Source organism: Psittacula echo, assembly GCF_963264785.1.
Source record: "Psittacula echo genome assembly, chromosome: Z".
NCBI classification, from domain to species: Eukaryota; Metazoa; Chordata; class Aves; order Psittaciformes; family Psittacidae; genus Psittacula; species Psittacula echo.
Window position 1 is genome coordinate 38,040,943 of NC_137742.1, and position 20,635 is coordinate 38,061,577.

Genomic DNA, 20,635 nt, shown 5'->3' on the forward strand with positions numbered 1-20,635 from the left:
AATCCTTTATGACTGCCAGAAAAGGAACGCTAACATCGTAAGATCTTAGGCCAGCTGGTACAGACAGAAAAGCAGAAGGAACAAGCAGTAAATTGCCATGCTTCAGGCTTAAGCATAGATACTACCTGCTAATAATGAGAGATGGAGAAGTGCTCTGAAAAACACATTACGCACGCATACCTGTATGACCCTCATGGTATGGAATACAGCTATCTTCTAAACGACTGAAAAAGAGGATAACTAAAATGCTATCAGGAATAATCACAACAGTGATTATTCGTGGTTCACTGCCAACACAGCTTCATAGCTATACACACATTCTGTTCAAAGCACCTACCTTCATATTTACTTTGAGCCAAAATTGTTACTGTTTCACCTTTGGGAATTTCTAAGAGATACAAAACAGCGTCTTCCCGAACAATGCCTCTGAAGTCTTGAGTGTTTACCTAAGTACAAAACCCAACAAATTAAAAATCAGCACCTGAAAGATCAACAATAAAAGAAGTAACCGCAGATTTTTGTTTTGTGTCAAAACCCCCCCCAAACACTTAAAATACTCTTTTCCATTATTATACTTTTTTTTTTTTTAAGGCAATATTGATGCACATTGCCATAAGAAATATTTTATTGCAGCAATTAACAGCAATCTTTCTGAAGCAAGAAGATGTGTACGGCTAGACTGTTTCTTTAACAGGCTCCAAAAGACCTTGGAAAATCAAGGCTATCACAAGAGAAAAGAGGCAGAAAAAAAAAATACATTAGTTTCCTATTTTAATTTTCAGCAAAAAAGAAAAATGTAAGAGGACAAAATGACATAGATGATATAATTCAGGAACTGGGAAAATAAATCACTGCTACCCAAGGAAATTGGAGAAAGATGAAAGAAGAAAAATAACCTGGCCTCATTTTTTTCCCTCATTCAACACTAGGAAGAAGCATTGTACTGAAAATTTATTCTCCTGTCTTGAGACATTTTTCTTGATTAGTATTTTTCCTACTTACCCCTTCCACAGAATCTTTTAAACAAACTAAAGCTTGGCATGCAATCTCCCTCAAAAACTCATTTCTCCACCACACCTATACACTTCTAAAGCAATCGCTTGACTTCCTAAGATCATAATTTCTTCCATATTTCCACTAAGAAGAAAACAAAACACACAAAGGTGATTTGCATTCCAGGGACACATACTTCTACTCATACCTTAAGAATCTGATCTCCTTCCTGCAGTCCCTCCTGATCAGCTGAGGTGCCTTCTTGAATTCCAGCAATAAATATCCCTACATCATTTCCACCAGCCAGTCGTAGACCAACACTGTCCCCTTTCTTGAATCTCACCATTTTTGTATTAGGACTACAAGATTTACAGACAGGAAAAGGAAGTAAGGCCAGATGTTAGGCATATGACAATAACAGGTTGTTGAGAAAAATAACTGCAACCCATTCAACAAAATCATATTAATAATATTCTTGGTCCCTTTCTTTCACTCTTTAGGCTATATTTACCCAGGTAAACAGTGAAGGAAAGAAGCAGAGAATTTGCGTTTTTCAGAGTGAAAACTGAACTAGGAAGAGGATCTAAGTGGTATACACTGACTTGACAGAGCTGAACAACTCCCTGTTCTTGAAGTCCCAGAATAGTCCCCTATGTGTTAGATCCTCTCTCAGAGGTTGGTTTTTTTATGAAAACACTTGAGTTGTAAATAATCATACTTATTGTTCTTTCCTCTGTATGCTTAAGAACGGTCATATGAATTAAACTTATACCTATATTATTTGCAGTTTAACATGCCTGTTAGACTGAAGTCTTCAAGTTCTCTTGTAATAAGAAGTATTTCCAAGTATACTCTGTTGGTGTGTTAACAATCAGTCCTTTCATATTGCAGTGGGAGGTGGCTACTGAACTAGGTTCAGTTTTTTTGCTGTCAGAAAAGCTGTATGTCTGAGTGACCTTCCAACACAGAGGACGGTACTTATCTGTCAGCCTTTCTCAGTAATACCCTAAGCCTGTATTATAAATTCCCTTTCACCAAAATAATCACTTGATTAATTTGCACATCAATGACAACATATGCAGGGTCCAACCCAGAAAAGATCCGAGAAGAGAATCCATTTAAGAAAATACTCCAAGCTACAGAATATTCTCAAAACGTTATCTTTAGGCTTCTCCTTAAAATCTCAGTGCTTCTCTCCTTTCTTTATTCAGAAACTCTCAAAGGAAAACATGGAAATTGATTTACTATTAATACAGTTTGAAACTTTAAGTACCTTAATTATTAAAGAATCACCAGTACTAGGTTCTATCAGAAAAAAAAACCCACATGAGTAAATTCTGGAAGCAGCATTCGGTTCACTTCTAAGCAGAGACCAGAACTGCAACAAGCTTGCATGTGAAGAAAAGAATTTCTGCATGGAAGTTTCCAGCTTGTATAAAAACACACATATGTTTGGCTTTGTCTTGCAAGAATCTAGTTTACAAATTAAATAGAGTACATTCTCTTTGTATCTTAGTACTGTGAGGAAAGGGAAGTTTGTCTTTTATGTACATATAAAATAACAGAAGAGGTGTAAAATACATTTCCATAGAATTGCACAGGTTAGAATGGCCCTCTGCTCTGAACAGGTTGATCAGGGCCTTAGTCAGTTATGTTTTTGAGTATTTCTGGCGGTGGATATAACACAACCTACAAGGGAAAGATGTTCCAGTAGTTAACGACCTTGTAATAAAAGCTTTCTTCTTGATATCACGACAAAATTCCCCATACACAGAATCACACGGAATATTAGGAATTAGAAGGGACCTCAAAAGATCATCTAGTCCAATCCCCCTGCCAGAGCAGGAACATCTAGATGAGGTTACACAGGAAGGTGTCCAGGTGGGTTTTGAATGTCTCCAGAGAAGGAGACTCCACAACCTCCCTGGGCAGCCTGTTCCAGTGTTCTGTCACCCTCACTGAGAAGAAGTTTCTTCTCAAGTTTAAGTGGAACCTCTTGTGCTCCAGTTTGAGCCCACCACCCCTTGTCCTACCACTGGTTGTCACCGAGAAGAGCCTGGCTCCATCCTCATGACACTCACCCTTTATATATTTATAAACATTAATGAGGTCACCCCTCAGTCTCCTCTTTTCCAAACTAAAGAGACCCAGCTCCCTCAGTCTTTCCTCATAAGGGAGATGCTCCACTCCCTTAATCATCTTAGTTGCCCTGCGTTGGACTCTCTCCAGCAGTTCCCTGTCCTTCTTGAACTGAGGGGCCCAGAACTGGACACAATATTCCAGATGTGGTCTCACCAGGGCAGAGTAGAGGGGAAGGAGAACCTCTCTCGACCTACTGACCACCCCCCTTCTAATACACCCCAGGATGCCATTGGCCTTCCTGGCCACAAGGGCACAGTGTTGGCTCATGGTCATCCTGCTGTCCACCAGGACCCCTAGGTCCCTTTCCCCTACACTGCTCTCTAACAGGTCGTTCCCCAACCTGTACTGGAACCTGGGGTTGTTCCTACCCAGATGTAACACTCTACACTTCCCCTTGTTATATTTCATCCCATTTTTCACAGCCCAACTCTCCAGCCTGTCCAGGTCACGCTGGATGGCAGCACAGCCTTCTGGCGTGTCAGCCACTCCTCCCAGCTTAGTGTCATCAGCAAACTTGCTGATAGTACACTCAATTCCCTCATCCAGGTCATTGATGAAGATATTGAATAATACTGGCCCCAGCACTGACCCTTGAGGCACTCCACTAGACTCTGCCCCATTGACTCCACCGGCCTCCAACTAGACTCTGCCCCATTGACCACAACTCTCTGGCTTCTGTCCTTAAGCCAGTTCGCAGTCCATCCCACCACCCGACCATCCAGTCCACACTTCCTCAGTTTAGCTATGAGGATGCTGTGAGAGACTGTGTCAAACGCTTTACTGAAGTCAAGGTAGACCACATCCACCTCTCTGCCATAATCCAACCACCTTGTTATGTCTTCATAAAAGGCTATGAGGTTGGTCAAGCATGGCTTTGCCTTGGTGAAGCCATGCTGACTGCCCCTAATGACCCTCTTACCCTTGATATGCCTTGAGATGGCACCAAGGATAAGGTGTTCCATCACTTTCCCAGGGATGGAGGTGAGGCTGACCGGTCTATAGTTACCCGGGTCCTCCTTCTTGCCCTTTTTGAAGACTGGAGTGACATTTGCTTTCCTCCAGTCCTCAGGCACCTCTCCTGTTTCCCAAGACTTGGCCAAGATGATGGAGAGTGGTCCAGCAATGACTTCAGCCAGCTCCCTCAGCACCCGGGGGTGCATCCCATCTGGACCCATGGATGTCCAGATTGCTTAATTGCTCCCTAACCCAGTCCTCATCAACCAAGGCAAACTCCTCCAATTTCCCGACTTCCTCTGGGTCCTCAGGGGTACAGGGCTCCTCAGGACAGCCTCCAGCAGAGTAGACAGAGACAAAGGCGGCATTCAGCAACTCTGCCTCCTCTGTATCTTCTGTCACCAGGGCACCCACCCCATTCATCAGTGGGCCTACATTACCTCTGGTGTTGGTTTTATCTGCCATATATTTGAAAAAGCTCGCTCTGCTGTCCTTGATCCCTCTCGCCAGGTTTAATTCTAAGGAGGCCTTAGCTTTCCTAGTTGCCTCCCTACATCCTCTGACAACAGCCTTATATTCTTCTCAAGTAGCCAGCCCCTCCTTCCATGACCTGTAAACTCTCCTCTTCCGTTTGAGCTTACCCAGCAGTTCCTTGCCTAACCACGCAGGTCTCCTGGCTCCCTTCCTTGACTTCCTACGTGTCGGGATGCTCTGATCTTGAGCTCGGAATAAGCAATCCTTGAATGCCAACCAACTATCTTGGGCTCCTTTACCTTCGAGCAGCCTTGCCCATGGGATTTCCCCCAGCAATTGTTTGAAAAGGCCAAAGTTTGCCCTGCTTAAGTCCAGGGTTGCAATTCTACTTGCTATTGTACTGGTCCTACCACACAAGGTCCTGAACTCCACCATTTCATGGTTGCTACAAGAGAGGCAGCACTCAACCTAGCTTGCTTCAACTAGACCCTCCTTGTTAGTGAGGATGAGATCCAGCAGCGCTCCTCTCCTAGTCGGTTCCTCCACCATTTGCATCAGAAAGTTACCATCCATACACTGGAGGAACCTCCTGGACTGTGGCTGGGTTGCTGAGTAGTCCTTCCAGCAAACATCAGGGAAGTTAAAATCCCCCACGACGACCACGGCCTGTGACTGTGAGGCCGCTCTCAGGCGCCTGTAGAAGGCCTCATCTACTTCCCCACCCTGATCTGGTGGCCTGTAATAGACACCCACAACAGTATCACCCCTGCCAGCCTGCCCCTTAATTCTCACCCATAGACTCTCAACCTGCTCCTCATCTGTGCCAGGACAGTACTCAGTACATTGTAGTTGCTCTCTCACGTAAAGAGCAACTCCGCCACCTCGCCTGGCTGGCCTGTCTTTCCTGAAAAGGACATAGCCATCTATGACCACGTTCCAGTCATGTGAGCTGTCCCATCATGTCTCTGTAATTGCCACCAGATCATAATCTACTGAACAAACACAGGTTTCTAACTGCTCCTGCTTATTCCCCATGCTGCACGCATTGGTGTACAGGCATTTCAGGGCGCGAGCTGAGCACACCGATTTCACCCTATGGGGATGGGACTTCAGTTTGCATCCCTTGCTCTTTGTCCTACTACTGTACCCCACTGAGAAGGCTCTGTTTTCTCTACACTCACTACATACTAGTTCACTGAAGACAGCAATAAGATGTCCCTGCAGTCCTTTTCTCCAGGCTTAACAAACCCAGTTTTCTGTCTTTTCTTCTATGTCATACACTCCAGTGTATCAATGTATTTCTTATCTTGGGGAGCCCCAAAATGGACACAGTACTCCAAATACTGTGCTCCAAGTACTGCCAAAAAAACAGAATAAAAATACACCATTGTGTGTGTTCCCATGCAAGCCCAGAAGCATAGTTCTGTACCTTCTGGGTAGAAGACAAGTCTATACTTCCAGGCAGGTACTTCTAAACCTAAGTTTAACTCAAATTTGGTTGGTGAGAAACCATGTCATCTTTTCTTGGCATTAAGCTATAAAAGGAGTATCACTCCAATTAGGCAAAAAGCCAGAACTTCAAAACCAAACTCATGCAACCAACAACCAGGTAGATGTCACTGGAAAAACACTCAGTGCAAAAGAACACAGCAAGTGCTGCCTTACCCATATATGGCTTCATCTTCAGGGCTGGGTTTAAGAATCGTTCTTGTAACTTTTGATTGAGATGCTGGATGTAAAAAAGCCAACAGAAGTTACTGAGCTATTAAAAGAAGTTGTAAGTGGCAGCAATTTTTAGCTATCTGATAGCAACCAAACCCCTCCAGGCCAGATTTCAACTTCAAGCATCTCTTTGACTAGAATCGATTTACTTCCCTTTTTTAATTCTTGAAAAAGAACAAAGTTCAAGGGACGGATACACAACTCTATCAAGTAAGTCAGATAAGACTTCAGGTATAGCTTCATTTGGTTGGTTACAGCAATAGGCTAGTAGATGCTCTAGTAAAGTACTTGCTTTTTTGAGGTGGTAATTCTGATAAACAACTGCCTTCAAACAATCTCAGGTGTTTCTTCTCTCCCTGCACCACTAAGCAAAGACAGACCTTGTCTCTGGGTGTAAGCATAGGGTTAACAGGAAGAGTATACTAGATATGTCAACATGATGGGGGAGTAGACATTTTGTGGACCGGGGGAAAAAAAAACAACCAAAAGCTTCAGATTTTGACCTGCAGGGTCATCTTGGTACTTCAGTTCTTTTTTTATGTCTACAGCTGTAACAGTAGGAGTAGCAATGTCACTAGTCGTCTTGAATGGTGTAGGCATTGCTCCCATCCTGGACATCCTACTGGATGGATCATCTTTTGCACTAGAAGACAGAAAAAGAAAAAAGTGTAGTGAAGTTGTATAAGAATGCCATGTATTTTAATAATTTCTTTGACAAGCATTAGAAAAATGAACTACAAAAATAGTAGAAGTCACTTCTTACTTTGTTTTCTCTTTCAGCTTTTCATTGGATGAATGTGAATCTAGATCAGAATGATGTAATCTGTCATCTTGAGGGGAGAATGACCTGTTAGACTCTACTTCAGAAATGTCTGTGAAGAGAACAGCAAATGAAGAAATGCAGGATTTGTTTAAAGTATCTGCACATGCATCTGATCCCACATTATTTACAAAGCTTTCACACGTAAGATAAACTGAACCTTTAAACCTACTCTCATTACAAGTTGTATTTGACTAACATTCAAAAAGTGCTATATGCCTCTTAGTGCTTCCACTCCCCCACACCCTGAAAATATTTCAGGAAGGTTTCACACAACCTTTAGGAAACACACATAACAAAACTACCTTGAGCATACCACAAACTCATTAACTAGTGTTAACAGCCTTTTATTTGGGATCACATGTAGGTTCCCAAGCAGAAGACCATGTTCACATTAAGAATCATCCCATCATTTCGTTTCAGCGACAAAAGAAACAGAGTAGTCCTTAGACCTGAACCATATCTGTCTTCACAGTAAAATTTACAAAAGTTGCACCCAGTGTTCTGACATCAGAGATGCAAATATCCTGCAATAAATAACATTCTGCCCTCCTCAAAATCCTAAGCCCCTTCCAAAGCAAGATTATATTCAGAAATATTGCTCATACACCATGAGAGATCCTTTGTATAGAACAGACACTGGAAATAGAAACCGGTTGTCTAGAGGGACTTAATTTCCTCTTATCCTGGAAATTTTTCTCTCCTGTTGAACACTGTCATGAACGCTAATGCCCCCAGAAGAAGAGAGCAGTCAATCCATTTGTTTTTAAAACTGAACTCTTTTATTAAAGCAACTGACTTGTTATTCAGAGAAGGAAGACTGACTTTGCTAGGCCAACAACGCTGCTTCTATATGCCCCTGCCCAAAATATAATCATGTGATTACTACAAATTTTTTCTTTCACTTAAAGGAAGTGAGCTTAATGCTTAATTGACCATTACTTAGGTTTCTTTGTGTTTAGTTATATTTATTAAGAACCTAGTTCCACTCTGCATAGAGTTCAGAACTTTTTATCCACATTTGACCTCACCATCCATTTCTGAGTCACTGTCGTTCAGTGAAGGAATGTTGAGCAGTGTCTGCTTTCTGTCCCTGAGGACAACCAGCTGAAGTTTTCCTCGTGACTTTTCAATCAATTTTCGGGCATCAGCTAAAGACATGTTCTCTGTCACTGTACCATTGATCTGGACGTAAAAAGGCAACAATAACATGAACAAGTAAACAAACAAGTCCATACTGTGCTCAAGTTTAGTAGTGAACTTAACTATAACATGACTTACTCCAAAGTAACAACTATAACAAGTGCCTGCTAAACAGTAAACACCAGAACAGACCTTGAGAATGATATCCCCTTCATGAAGGTTGCCATCTTTGGTCGCTAAGCCAGTACAGGTCATTTCTTTTATGAAGATCTGACTTCCAAGTCGGAGACCATATTCTGGAATCAAGGAAATAATCCACTGTATTTTAGAAGATGAGTGAGGATGCATTTTTTTTAAGACTATAGTGTATATGCAGCACACCCCATTAGACCATGAGAAAATAAAAAAAAATGCAGACCTAGTAAACCCACTTAACCCTAGGCTAACTCTTCTTTCTCAGTGCTGTCATTATACTGAGAACAAACAGCAGTCCTAAACCAATCACAGATGGGTGATTAGTCTGTACCTTCAACAGCAATACAATGCCTTTGTTCTGGAGGTGCTTATTAACATGCTGGACTAGATTCTCTCTATCATATTTTGCATGGTGTAGAGAAGGAAAAGGGTCAAAAAGTGCTATTAGAGGAGCGGTTTGTTGGTTTTTTTTAAACCAGCTATTGCATGCTGACCTGTCCTATCTGTAGCCCAGTAAGTGTTTCCGTTGTTTCAAGCAGAGGGCATTCCATGCCCCCTTTATTCTCTTTGGTCCAAGTTACTTGGATCAGTATACTTACTATTTAAAAATAAAGGCAACAGTCTTAAAGCACATACATCCTAAACAACAGAAAAGGAAAGAAACACTTACCTGCTTAAAAAAAAAAAAAAAAGAAAAATAAAAATCACATTTGACTGATTCTTCAGAGTATCCATACGAATGGCAGAAAATATTATGGAATTACTACGTACATATAAAACTTCACAAAGACACCTTAAATTTCTCCTTATTTGTATACCTATCTGCATTATCTTTGAAAGCAGAAACATTATATGCAGGGAAAGAAGAGGAAGGAGGGAAAGGGATCCTTGCCAGAGTCCATGAAGAAAAAGGTTAGCTCTTGCGTGCAAAGATTATGTGAGCAAAAAATTCTCACAAATCATAACAGATTTGAAAAATAAGAAAAACATCCACAAAACTTCCACAAACCAACACACTCTCTCCTGCCAAAAAAAGCCCCAACAAAATCAAAACCAACAACCAACTCACCCCACCCCCAAAAAAACCCAACAAAACCAAAACCCAAGAGAACCGCCAAAACAGAAAAGACATACAACCTAATCTCAGATACACTTTATAGCAGAAGAGTATTTCACATCAAATAAAAGATTAGCCTTTTGGCTTTCATTTACACACTGTAATACTCAGCAAGGAAAGGCTGTTTCAGCTGTTGCTATTTCAGTATTCTTTAACTACATCCTGAAGTATGAGAACCAAACAACTCAGCAATCCTTGGAACTAATTTAATTACACTGAAGGACAGAAGTGCACTATTGAAGGCAGATCCTACTCTTCACCCATTGTAGCTGGCCCCTTTATACATGTGCCAACTGTAATCTGAATCATGATCAGATCCATGTTTCCCACCGGAACCAGAAGAACAGGGCAGAGATAATGGAAAACAAAAGGACACAGTGGCTTGAAAGGACTGAAATGACGTGGGTGAACAGTTCTTTGTTCAAAGGTAAAGTTCAAGGTGCTGAGGGAAAAAGCACCCCAAACCAGCCACAGAAAATAAAAGAACAACTTAAGCAGTCAGTCTGAAAACTCAACAAAAGCAGAGAATATTCAGCTCCTTTCCCTCCCTGACAAAAGTAATATGTTGTATTACAAGACAGTTTCTCTCTTCCCCTACTATACCTTCATTGTGTCTGCCTTTAGTTAAGAGAACGCTGATTGGTCCGTTCTGATCCTGTGGTCCTAGGTACTCATGCTGGCGGTGTATTTCAGGAGAAGGACTTCGGGAACGAAGCCTGTCCCTACTTTGACTCCTCACTTCCCTCTCATATCTAGGATCAGGTTGAGATCCATGACTACAGCTGGGTGGGCTGTAGTCTCCTCTGTAGTCCCGTTCATAGCCACCATCCCTGTCAATGCTCCTTCCCCTGCTCCGATCTCTTCTATAATCTTGATCCAAGCTCCTGTCAATGCTCCTGCCACGACTTCGACTGTAGCTGCATTCCCTATCGTGGTCTCTGCTTTGGTTACGCCCTCTGTCTTGTTCATCTCGATAGCTCTGATCCAGCCTGTTTCCCCAGCTTTGGCTGCGCCCTCCGTTACCACTATGCCAACTTCTGTCACTGTAGCCACTTCGAGCACTTTTGCCATCGAATTCTGCATGGTCATCCATTACATCTAAAGCTCTGTCCTCGTAATCAACGGAGGGGCATCTCTTCAACGCAGCAGCCTGCACTTTCCTTGGTCTCTTCACGACCTGTTCAGTGCAATACAGAACAAACAGCCAAAAAAAAACCTCTTATGGTCCGAATGTGAAATTCAACAGATGAATATCCTTCACACTTCAAATGGGGGTAGATGGGAGGGTGAGAACAATGTTCTACCTACAGAACAAGTAGTAAATTAGATTATATAGATGTGCGTACGGAATACTTATTAACTGGGCGGATAAAGAATAGTAGAAGAATTTAAAAAAAAAAAAATCAGATCAGCAACCACATACTTTTACCTCTGCAAGAGTATCAGTAATAAATACTTATTTTCTTTTTCTAGATGACTTGTAAAAAATGTGACAAGCCCCCATAACAGAGAGCTGTAGATGCCTCTCAACTAATGAAAGCCAATCTGGACAGCAAATTCTTGGATAAGGTCTGTTATGCAGGGTATCAATTGCCTCACATAACTTGTTTTTTCTAACTACCACTCACTACTCACTAAAATTGAAGATTGAGGATATACATATTTCAACAGAATAACTTCGTGATGCTGTTTAATTTCCACTTGTTTCACTTGTAGAAGCTATGTCTTTGCTTTGGTAGATTTACTGTCTACACTATACTGGGCAAAGGCTTGCTTTGCTTTATGCACTTACAGTACACTTCATAGAAGAAAACCAAAATCTTACACAGGTACATACCAATGTAAATTGAACATATCCGTAATTTACTTACAATGGTGGCAACTTTTCCACTTTTCCTAAGCTGCTGAACTGCGAAAGAATGTGGAACGTTTTCCATTGGGGTCCCATTAACTATGACCACCCGGTCATTTTCTCTGGAACAGGAAGGAGGCAAAAAACAAGAGAATAAGAAAAAAAAACCAAACAAAAGTATTTGAGTCTTCATTAAAACTGTAACAATCTATTTTTCTTCCAGGGGAACCTTTAGATTTCGTTCACTTTAATAGGGAGTTTTGTTTTAAAACTGTGTTTGTTATACAAGCATTACAATACCTGAATACTAGAAGAAGCTTTTAGTATGTTTAGAAGCTAGACTTTGGGAAGCAGTGTTTATCTTTGTACATGTACTATGCCCATCTTAAGTACCTTGCCATAATGTCAAAAAAGATTTTCTTTTAAAAGTATCGTGATGGCCATTAAAACTTTTTTTTTTTTTAGCTTTTTCAGAACTCCTTGTCTTTCACATCTAGTGCTAGGGGTTTGGGGTTTCTTTTTTCATATCAACATAAGAATTTCAAGAGAGCTTCAAACTGCTGCAGCCATAGCATCATTCAGACGAATCCCGACAAGTATCACTCCAGTACACTTTTCTGAAAGACTGGTATTCAGGTCGCATCTACTCTGAAGAAAGGTGACTGGTGAAGGAGAAAGGAGGAGAGGGGAGGAACAATGACACTATAACCCACAAAAAGTCCTCCATGCCCTAAAACGTAGGCCAAAAGAGATTACTAACTGGGCAATTCAGACCTCCTGCATGTCAAATAGACCATTAAGACTTAACTCAGTCACCCCCAGGAGACAGCCCCATAACGAATGATTAATTGAAAAAACATTTTCTTCCAGAAAGGCATTTCAGCACAAGAAATGAAGAAGACGAAAAAAAAAGACAACAAAAAAATCTACCACTCCTTGTGTTAGTTTATTCTGGTGACTACACAGTTACTAACCTTACAGTCAGACCATTAGCTTAACCAACTCCTGATTACTGTACTGTTTTATGCTAAATAAAAGAAATCTTTAGTACTCATTATTTTATTTTCATTGTTATCAAGTCACATCACAATCATCTTTTTAAATAAGATTACATTCTTTAAGCCTTTCTTTATCAGGCACCTTCTCCAATTCCTGAATGATTTTTGTGCATCTTTTCATACCTTTCCAACTCCTTTTACTGAATGAATATGCCAGAACAGCATGCTTTATTCCAGTATCAGTTTCATCTGTGCTTTATGTGAGAGCTAAAATAGTTCTCTTTGCAGCTCAAAGATGGTATCAAATATTGTAACACTACCTCAAGAGCTCCCATCTCTGTATGTTCACTCAACCTTAGAAAGGATTGCAGGCTTTTAACACCCTCTTCACTCTGAAGGTTAGATCTATATTCCTTGGTTTGCTGGAGGAATGGCTTTGCATTCAGTTTTCTTCAGAACGTATTTTGTCTGAATATGCCCAAATTGCCTGGTATTACCTTACCATCAATTTACCTAGTATCTTACATAATTTGCGGACATTACTTTATTGCCAAATACAGGTAATTATGGAACAGGATGGATGATAGTGGTGTTGTGTAGGGGTCACTGCTATAAACCAAAGAAATTGCTTACTGAAGTAATCCATCTGCTGGACCACCTGGGAGGACATCTGAAATGACTATTGATGTTTCACCGTTTTCAAAAAGAGGGTTATCTCTGCCGCCAGAAACTGCAATCCCAAATCCTCGTTTTGAATCCTTTACAACAAAATCAAACACAACAAAAATCAGCTCCATCCATACGTATTTTGATAAGGAGAAATAAGAGTAACATGAATGTTCCTGTAATTGCACCCTACCTTGACATTATTTAAAATACGATAGTTGTGTGCAGAGAGTTGCAGAAATACACAGCACCTCTAGACTTAAAAAAAGAATGTATTTACAGATCCATGTAACAAGACAATATGTTCCCATGTTCCAAAACATCAGTCTATAGCTTTGTGATAGTAATTAAGCAAAGGACTCACTAACTTAGCCCGCATTTTTTTCCACCATCGCACTAGTTATTCATATCAAATTTATTGTCAGACAAATCTATTTAGTTTGTGATGCTTGGAAAATTGTAACAGCTCTTCCAGGATCTCATCTTTATCAATATTGCTATTTAGTTTGTAATAATTACTTACTCTTTGACCAGACTAAACAAGATCAGGGCTGATTACATAAAGCAATCAGTGAACTTGTAAATTCTCTATAATTATCCTTTCTCACAATCAACTATTTTAAATACGTAATTTATGCCAAATTTACAGTCATAGAAATACCAGATCCATAGAAGCCCTAAGATGGCATTCATAAAATCATTCACAGAATCAGGGAAAAACAATAGGGTCTGAAGGAAGCACATCTGTAACACTAGACCTGAGAACTCCTAGCATAACTGAACTGCAGACAAGGTGTGTGTAAAACCATACATTTTGTTAAACACAAAAGTTTATGTTTATCAGCTATTTAACATATACCTCCTATCACTATAGCATACAAATTATGCTGCATTTAACAAAATGTTTTAACATAGTGCCAAAGTAATACACCAAAATAAAGGGGTGCTTTTCTCCTAACTCACATTTAGTGTGCAGTTTATTAGACGCCAGCTCACATTTCACTAATGTCAATATTAATTGGTTATTTCTTTGAGGAATTTTAAACAGCACTTCACTTACCACACCTTTGTTTTACAGGAAGCAGCTTGATGCTTTGAGCCAAAACAATACAGATTCAAAATAACAGTAAAATTCAATGGTAGTGGCTGAGGCACCAAGTCCAATAGTCTTTGCCACTTCAGTAGTTTAAGCCTGTCTCTAAGGCAAAGAAGTAATGCTCATTTACACAATATTCAAGATCTGAAAACTTGGACATTACAGGAACTAAGGTCTGGTTCTGCAATGTTTCTTCTGTCTACCCCTGTAACCTAAAAAACAATTCTTTCTCAACAATTCAGCACATAAAACAAGAAAGATCACTATTTTACCCTAGGTCATCCAAGTTGAGTTCATTGCAGAACATGTGAAAAGATGTAAAGAGCAGAGTAGAGGTTACTTACTGAACTCAAATCATCAGAACAGTTGAGAAGACCACCACCATCAAACGGTATATCCTGTACCACTGTGTGGCAGCCTAGCCATTGTAAACAAGTGGTCTACTTTAACTTAGAAGCACTCTATATAATGAGATGGTTCCTCTTTTCTCAGAAAAATTGCTAAAAGTGACATCTGTAGCCCACACACTTTAGAATTTGATGACAGTAGTTTTCTGCTAGATTCTACATTGGTAGGTATTAAAGTATATAAAAAATAAAAGCAGTGCAAACATGTCCAGTTATTATTATAAGCTTGGACATTAACTACAACTGCTTGACAGAACCATCCATTACATGGCTGGCATGTGGTACATTACATTGACATGACAAAGACCAAACATCATCAAATATATTAGCACTTAATTTGTTAATTTAATTTACTCTTAACATTAAAGAGTCACACTATTGTATGAGTAACTAACTGGCAATTAACCTTGAATATGGAAAACATACCTGATCTGGACAATGAATTAATCCTATTCCAGACTAAGATATGCTAATAATCTATCATAAAATACACTTAAGAGTAAACCAGGGCTTGAACATTTGTAAACTAAAAATATAACAGGCACTCACTCACCTTTTGTAAGGTCACAGTGTACTGTTCCCATATCAGCTCTTCCATGCCTGGGGCCTGTTACACACAGAAACCAATTAGTAAAACACAAAGCATACAACTATCTCAATTAAAATGTGAAATATCCTATTAAAACATAGGTATAAAAATAATATGCATACTCTGATAATTTTGTAGAGTTAGTATGAAATGTATGTATTTCAATTAATTATGAATTTTCTTTTAAAAATATTAATAGGTCCAGGGTGGTAGAATCCCTTCACATTTCTCCTATTTAACAGCTCATTCCAATTTTCTGTAAAAGTCTTATTTAGCAAAAGCATTTAATTCAGATCATACTGGCATTATACAGCCCCACTTCAAATAACACACAAAATACTCTCCACTCCAGTATGCAGTAAGTTTAGCAGTTGAAAGTGAAGCTTTCAAAATGAACTAGCCTTCAAATCTTTTGCTTCTTTTTTATGTGGATTTAACAAAATGCTCATCCACTATGAATTACATAACCGAGTATTTAGGTTCCACTTGAAAAATTAAATTCTACAGGAATGCACGGTGCGTCACTACATAGCACTGCCATATTCAGTTTTGTGACACTTCTCAGAAACATTCTTCTCCACATTTCCAGTTAAAACTGATCTTGAACTCATCAGTTTATCTGATATAACCTGAAATCTTTCCAACATCACAGCTTAAAATATAATACAGAATAATCATATTGTGATGCATCATATAGTATACAGCCAACCTCTTCAGTGCCTTTAAAATGAGAAGAAAAATGAGCCACGATGTTTGATGCAACGCAAACATTTCAAAATCCAAAGCATCCATTGCAGAAAAAAAATCCAGAAATTGCACGAGTACATACATGCACACATTCAAGCTATAGGTTTATCTGTTTTTACTGCCAAAAGTGGTGATCTCTTTCAGAAATTTGTTAAGAATTTGCTTAGAAAACTGAAGTTCAGACAGAAGCTCAGTTTTGACTTAAATGGTCTTTTTAAAGGCATTAAAGGAATTACTGGCAACTAAACTCCAAAACAATAGACAGAGAAGTGGCACAAGAAGGGTATGCCTGTACTTTAAAGCACGCCCACCAATTTCCAGAGAAAAAGTCTTCCGGAAGTACACAACAGTTTAGCAAGCAATGGTCATTGTCACTGGAATGCAAAGAACCCTATGGTGTATTCTTCTGTGGATTCTGAGCACTTCAAAGAGGAACTAGGTTTACATTTTCCATTGCACATTCACTGTATTAAAAAACAAACTTAAAACACAAGTCCTGGTCAGAATTTCTGAGGGAATATGCAAGATACTCAGCATTCTTCAGGAATTTTATAACACTGAACTGTGCTAAATTTCCACTGTTCTCTCAGAAAATGCACAATGCTCTCCAGTTTCCAGAACCTTCTGGATCTTATTACAATTCATTAAAAATAGCTGGAGCAGAGGATGGCTTGTATTAGAAATAACAGAAGTATTTCTAAATTTCTGCTAGTCTAGACCAGACAAGAATGAGTCACATTTATAATTGTTAGTGTTATTATTATATTAGTATGTCTCAGGTCAGGGAATTACTCTGCTGAAGCACATGGTGAAGTTATTTTATCCGATATTCCCATTTAACCAGTTGACATGTCTAACCCTTCAACTTGCTGACATTGAACTGTCACACTAAATATATTCCCTTGCAGAAAGAACTTTCCAAAAGTAAAAATTTTCTCCTTAACTAGGTGCTTTTTCTGAGCCGCTGTTATGCTGCCATAAATAGAAGTGACTAGGCTTGCTTGTCTGGCTTGTACGAAAACGTGTAAACAGTTTACTTACTAGTGACCCTTAGCTCCACCATCACTATCCTGCTGTTCTATATGATATATTTAAGCTCTGCAGAAAACCAGTCTGTGCTAAAGAAGGGCCTCAGTGCCTTTTTAAATTCCAGTTGACTTAATTGAAGAAAGTTTTAGAAATGAAAGACAGCATCAAATGATGGGTATAATCTGAAGGACAAGCAGGTGGGATCAAATTTTGTAGAAGCAGGGGAGATGGAAAATCTTCTCACTGCATAAAAGCCTCAAAAACTTACATGTGTAAGAAGAACATCACTTATATTCAGTTTGCACTGTATACAGTTCTTACCAACACTACCTCCCAGCCCTGTGCAGACAAAATAGCAAGGCAGGCAGGATGCAATCGACCAGAGCTTACTACCTGTGGGGACAAAGAGCAGCATAGTTGCCTTACTCTTCCAGGAACTCTACCATCAGGTCTTTCAATACACTACTTACTGGCAGAAGGCCTGAGAAATGACCACTTGTTCAGTACAATACTGCAGTGAACAAGTAGTCAATACTGCTGTAGTCAATACTGCAGAAAAAGGACTGAGAAAAGCACAGTAAAAATGTTAGAGACAGTTTTAAGGGTATGAAACAGGTAAGTTCACAGAAATTTTCCTTCCAGAAAACTAGGCCTGCCATGAGAAGTGGCACAAGTAATACCTTCTGCACAATTTGAGAGATGCATCATGTAGTAAGTCAAAGCATCATAAACTAACAGGCTTATTCTGCTCAGACAAATAAGTCTCTTGGTATCTAGTAGAAAAATAAGCAGTAAAAGAAATTACTCTCTACAGGCAGTACAATTAAGATTTTGCAAGATGTTGAGCCTGTAGTTTCATCTCATCTGTGCCTAGAAAAAGTTCCTTAGTGACTACCTCAGACACTTTAGGTGTAAATTTCTGGGGTTTATTTTTAGCTTGAAACTGTTACAGACCATTAAACTAAAGTTAATTAATTAATTCACTTTTAAATTCATAAGGGATTGTTAAACTAACACATTTTCAGAAACTGCTCCTTGGGAAACACTCCCATTTGCTGTATGCTGTATTAGTGAAGGGAAGTACACAACGTACTTGCAAAGCTGATTTTGTGCAACAGAATTACCAAGACAACACCACTAGTTCTGCCATACTGATAAAGCTATGCAGGCGCTGTAACATAGTTCAGAGAACTAAATGGTCACCTTGCAAGCCCATAAGGCAGAAAACGCCTCTGTACTCCCTTAAATCTCTAAGCAATAATCTCTTTAACATTATAAAATGTACTTCTGCTTGCCATTGCCACAATGCTAACCCATACTGACAGATTAATGGAGAAGATTGAGAGGGAGGAAGAAATTACAAATGTTACAAATCATCAGTTGAGGACTCAATCATAGCTAAGGTTTAAGTCTTCAACAGAATCACAATATTTCTGTATTTCACATCTAATAATACGACTCTCATCTGAATGCATCAAGTGATGGGCCACAAAAAGCCTCCATCACCTTGCCAATTTCTTCATACTTCACCTGTAAGGAAACACAAAGGGGTGCTGAGCAGCCTGTGCATCCCTTTATAGGATCACAATTTCACTGCGAGACTGCATACCAAAACACTAGAGAGAGAAAGGCAGGCAAAAATGGTTATGAACCCCCCCTCCAGTTGGTACTAGTAACTGTTTTCCAAGTCTACCCAGGTTTCACACAGATACCAAGCTACCTGCAGTAAATGCAAATTACTGGAATTAGCTAGTCAAAATTCATTAGTGACTAAAGTCAGTCTATTTCTAATTAGAACACTGTAGTCAGGATTTACTTAAATCTGCCTAATGCTCATATACCAAAATGACAGGTGCTTTCTACATACCCAAAATAGACTGCTTAACAGAATTTTTAGCAGGAAACTAGTCAAAGTGCTAAAATCATCTGTGTGCTATGAACAGGCAGCTGTTGCAACTCTCACTGAGAGTCCTCAGAGATTTATGCAATTACTTGCTACCACAGATCACCAAAGACAACTTCATTCACACTGAAAAAAGAACAAAACCAGAAGACTTGCCACAACAGTTATCTGACTATAAAAGTGAGTTGGAGAAGAGAGAGGTTTACGAGGGGGAGAGGGAGAAGACCTGGAGCAAGATGCAACAAAAAGCAACTCACGTGCCCTTTCAAAATCCCCAACTTTTTGACTGCATGTGACCACATTCTCTGCAGAGCTTGAGCTGTCTTCATTGTTGCAGGATATAATCTGTGAGGGGACGCCGTACATCCCTGTCTTTTCATCTGTTTCCACCACTCAACCCGGTTATGTAATTCTAATACAATAGTGGCCTACATACTCAAACAAATCCTGCCCTCAGTTTCACACAGAAACACATCAAAACCACAGTAGGGAAATCTACTGGGAGTTTAACTCTCACTTTAAGAGACCCCAGGAAAAAGCAACACTGTAATCTTCTGTTAAAAAAAAAATCAGTGTCAGAAACAGATTGATATGTAGCAAGTTAAGTCTTCTTCCAAGCACATATGGGTTCACTCCGCCAGGAACCTACTTGAAACTTTAGAGAAAAAAAGGCTTAAAAAGCACAGTGCAGATTATTTGAAAATTCATATGCTGGCTATAATATTTTATAGTAAAAATTATCATTTGACTCTATTATATTGAGTAACGCTGTGGTTTAGCAGCCTCTATCAAATAGCAAATCCTATTAATTTAACTGCTGAGTCCAGGAAGTCCTTATGCAGAAATAACCATACACATTTGAGTAACCCCTTCAACTGCACATGTAAAATGAAACACTTGTGGAACTGTGGACTTCGCTCCAGCAAGCAAAAAGGGAAAGAGAATAAAAATAACAATAGCTGCAAATAAGAGACACTCCCTCTGCCCTTACACTTTTAGTAAGTTATGTGTAAGAATGACAAGCTAATCACACAGCCAGACAGATTACTTTATTGAAAAATAGGTGAAGCTATCAGTTCCAGCTGTGCTGCATGAATGCTGTGAAATTTAATAAGCCTTAAGTGAACTTTTCCCCTGGACTTTATGCAAAGTTTCACAGGCTGTGAACAGATAGGAACACACGTCAAGATCAGTACACAATACTAACCAAAACCTCCATTCATAGATTGCCTTTTTCATTAGTGGAACAAATTTAACTGCTGAAGAGTAAGAATTCAGAACACAATGGAAAATGTGGAAGTTTGGGGGGTGGGGTTGTGTGTGTGCAGGGTTTTTTGTTTGTTTTGAGTTTTTTTTTTTTTTTAGGTTTTTCCATTTAGAATCAAGCTTGAATATAACATCCTCTGTTTTGACTGTGACCTCACCTCTGCACTAGCCAGAAGAACTAGGATGAACACAGGCTTGCACCTTCAGTGCTAACTTTCCAAGGGTGAACTCCGTTCAGCCTGCACCAAGGGGGTCCAGGAAAAGCACACCAACACCAGCCTATGATTGAAGCTTCCCACTTCCAGAGCACATATCATATCATAGAATAGTTTGGGTTAGAAGAGATCTTAAAAATCATCCAGTTCAACCCTTCCACTCAGGTGAAGAACCAGCTTCCTTACCTCAGCATAGTCTCCCCAGCAGAAAAGCTAGTCAGAAGTCTTACACCTAGCATTGTCTATTTTGGTCTCTTCCTCTCTGTAGATGTGCTTTCATGAAGTATTCATGTATGGTACAGCAGAT

At 39.6% G+C, this 20,635-nt stretch overlaps 1 protein-coding gene across 1 annotated transcript in view; it reads right to left on the minus strand.

Moving 5' to 3' along the window:
* The window catches only part of TJP2 (tight junction protein 2), a gene marked incomplete at both ends in the record, with an annotated part of 28,729 nt that extends 9,553 nt beyond the window's left edge, over positions 1–19,176 (minus strand). Inside the window, 12 exons of the mRNA XM_080638514.1 lie at positions 338–446; positions 1,202–1,352; positions 6,229–6,292; positions 6,789–6,928; positions 7,049–7,157; positions 8,137–8,290; positions 8,441–8,544; positions 10,164–10,737; positions 11,432–11,534; positions 13,044–13,168; positions 15,133–15,186; positions 19,105–19,176. Of these exons, the coding sequence (XP_080494640.1) occupies positions 338–446; positions 1,202–1,352; positions 6,229–6,292; positions 6,789–6,928; positions 7,049–7,157; positions 8,137–8,290; positions 8,441–8,544; positions 10,164–10,737; positions 11,432–11,534; positions 13,044–13,168; positions 15,133–15,186; positions 19,105–19,176 (1,759 nt within the window). The remainder of the gene's footprint in view (positions 1–337; positions 447–1,201; positions 1,353–6,228; positions 6,293–6,788; positions 6,929–7,048; positions 7,158–8,136; positions 8,291–8,440; positions 8,545–10,163; positions 10,738–11,431; positions 11,535–13,043; positions 13,169–15,132; positions 15,187–19,104) is intronic.
* Positions 19,177–20,635: the final 1,459 nt, after the last annotated feature.